This window comes from Notothenia coriiceps, unplaced genomic scaffold (genome assembly GCF_000735185.1).
Source record: "Notothenia coriiceps isolate Sejong01 unplaced genomic scaffold, NC01 NC01_scaffold00026095, whole genome shotgun sequence".
NCBI lineage: Eukaryota > Metazoa > Chordata > Actinopteri > Perciformes > Nototheniidae > Notothenia > Notothenia coriiceps.
Window position 1 is genome coordinate 34,251 of NW_011358796.1, and position 2,098 is coordinate 36,348.

At 36.8% G+C, this 2,098-nt stretch overlaps 1 protein-coding gene across 2 annotated transcripts in view; it reads left to right on the top strand.

Annotated features, from left to right (window-relative positions):
* Window positions 1–764: 764 nt before the first annotated feature.
* LOC104956471 (ral guanine nucleotide dissociation stimulator-like 1) overlaps window positions 765–2,098 on the top strand; it is a 16,378-nt gene continuing 15,044 nt past the window's right edge. Inside the window, exon 1 of one of the 2 annotated variants that reach the window (XM_010783954.1) lies at window positions 765–1,110. In XM_010783954.1, the coding sequence (XP_010782256.1) occupies window positions 1,087–1,110 (24 nt within the window). In that variant the 5' untranslated portion in view covers window positions 765–1,086. The remainder of the gene's footprint in view (window positions 1,111–2,098) is intronic. The other variant, XM_010783953.1, reaches the window with a different exon arrangement.

Consider the following 2,098-nt stretch of genomic DNA (forward strand, 5'->3'; position numbering starts at 1 on the left):
TTTTAAAGCTACATTAATCCTAATCTTAAAAATATGTTATAGCTTTAATAATTCCCAGAGTAATAACCCAGGCAGGAAACAACTGTCTGAGACATCTAGCCGCTAAAGAACCAGACGTTTCGACATTTTGAATATTTGACTCTTAAAAATTAAGATCACTGAAAAAAACTGAAGCATTGACTTTAATTAAATGTATTATGTCAACAGATTTCACATAACTGTATTAGGTTAGTTGAAAGCAATAATATTAAGTTTAAATAGGTTCAAATGTAATGTTATTGCTTTCAACTAACCTAATACATTTAATTGAAGTCAATGCTTCACTTTTTTCAGTGTTGTTTCGTAAAAATTCTTCCAATAAAGCTTTTTGTTTTTCAGATTGAACTGTCTATTCTCCATTCTGAGACCTTTGCAAAAAGCTCAGTTTGGAGGACAGGAAGTGTTGAATGCCAAAATGGAGGGAAAATAAAACATACATTTTGTGTGGACCCATGTCTTTATGCATTTGCAATGTTTTTGAAAATGTGTGTGTGTTGTTTGTGTAAGTTGATGTTTGTGTGTCCAGCCTTTGTGTCGATGTTGTGATCGTCAGACCTCATGCAGGGCAATTATTCACGAAAAGAATTACTGCAGGGGTATTTAACTTCACTTTCTCATTTGTTTATACACACACACACACACACACACACACACACACACACACACACACACACACACGCACACACACGCACACGCACACGCACACACACTCCTCCTCTGGCTCCTCCCCCTCTCAGACTACCTCCCTGTATAAAAGCCGATGAGTTTCAGTCTTATCAGAAACAGGTCTGAACACTTTACCCCTCTCCCTCTGACTGATCCTCACTCCTATGCTGCTGTAGGATGTAGCTGAAACTCTGCAGAGAAACACGTTTTTTACTCTAATGCATGCGCGTTAATGTAGTCCCAAACGAGATATTAAAAAAGCGTTTTTATTAAATCAACATGCAGCCATAAAGACACGTGTTTCGCGAAGTTGGAAGTTTATTTTAAGTGCTTCAATTCCGATTGAGATGGAAAGCAACACTCGTTAGGATACCGGACGACATGGGAAAATGGGAGTTGACAATGGTGAGTAACACAAATACTTATACAAATATAAACGGATCGATACATGAGTTAAGCTAATCAATAGAGTCTCAGCATTGCTTGTCGTGTAATGTGTTTCCATACAGCCAATCAGAGCGATTCCCTCATGTTATAGGTGTAAATAAATGATAACGTTTTTATCCAAAGTGACTAACAAAAAGTGCAATAAACCATGTAGACGCAAACTCAGAACAGCCACTCTTTATATTTAAAAACATTAAAAAAATAATATCTGTAATGTAATTTATCCCATGTCTTATCTGCAGTCCACAAGTTTTTTATTTGACTAAAGCTTCAAACAAGTCTAGCCTCATGGTGTGCCTCTCATGTACAATAATTACATTTAAAACATAGAGACAGGCATTAGTTTTTACTGCAAAATGAATATCTGGCAGTTATTGAAGCACCCAGAAGATTAAAGAATACAATACAGATTAAATTGCATGATATTTCCAAATCATGTTACCATAAATTACATACATCAGGGGGGTCAAACTCAAATACACAGTGTGCCAAAAAAAAAAAAATGGGTACTAGTCGAGGGTCGGACTGGTTCAATGTTTATTGCAGAACTTATTGAAATGAACTTATTGCACATATTAAACCTGGAACTAACAAAGCTTAAATTATTGCCTATAAAAACAACATGAAACATTAAATAATCAGTTGCATTCATTTCTTATGGCTCTATCTGCAGCTTTTCCAGATTCATTTCTTATGATTACATTTTCCCACAGGCCAACAACAGCTTCAAAAAAACTATTTCCCTCAAAGAACAAACCAAACATGCCCTGTTGTCGTGAGAGAGAAAGTGCAGAAGGAAACATCCATTAAACTCAGTGTGCTGCTCTGTGATGCTAGTTCAGATACTTGGCATCTCATCTTGGGTGCAAGTTCATCAATGTTTGGGGTCAGGCTCTGAGCTGAGGAGACCCTCAGGATGGAGTGAAGGTGTGCGTGCAATATACCG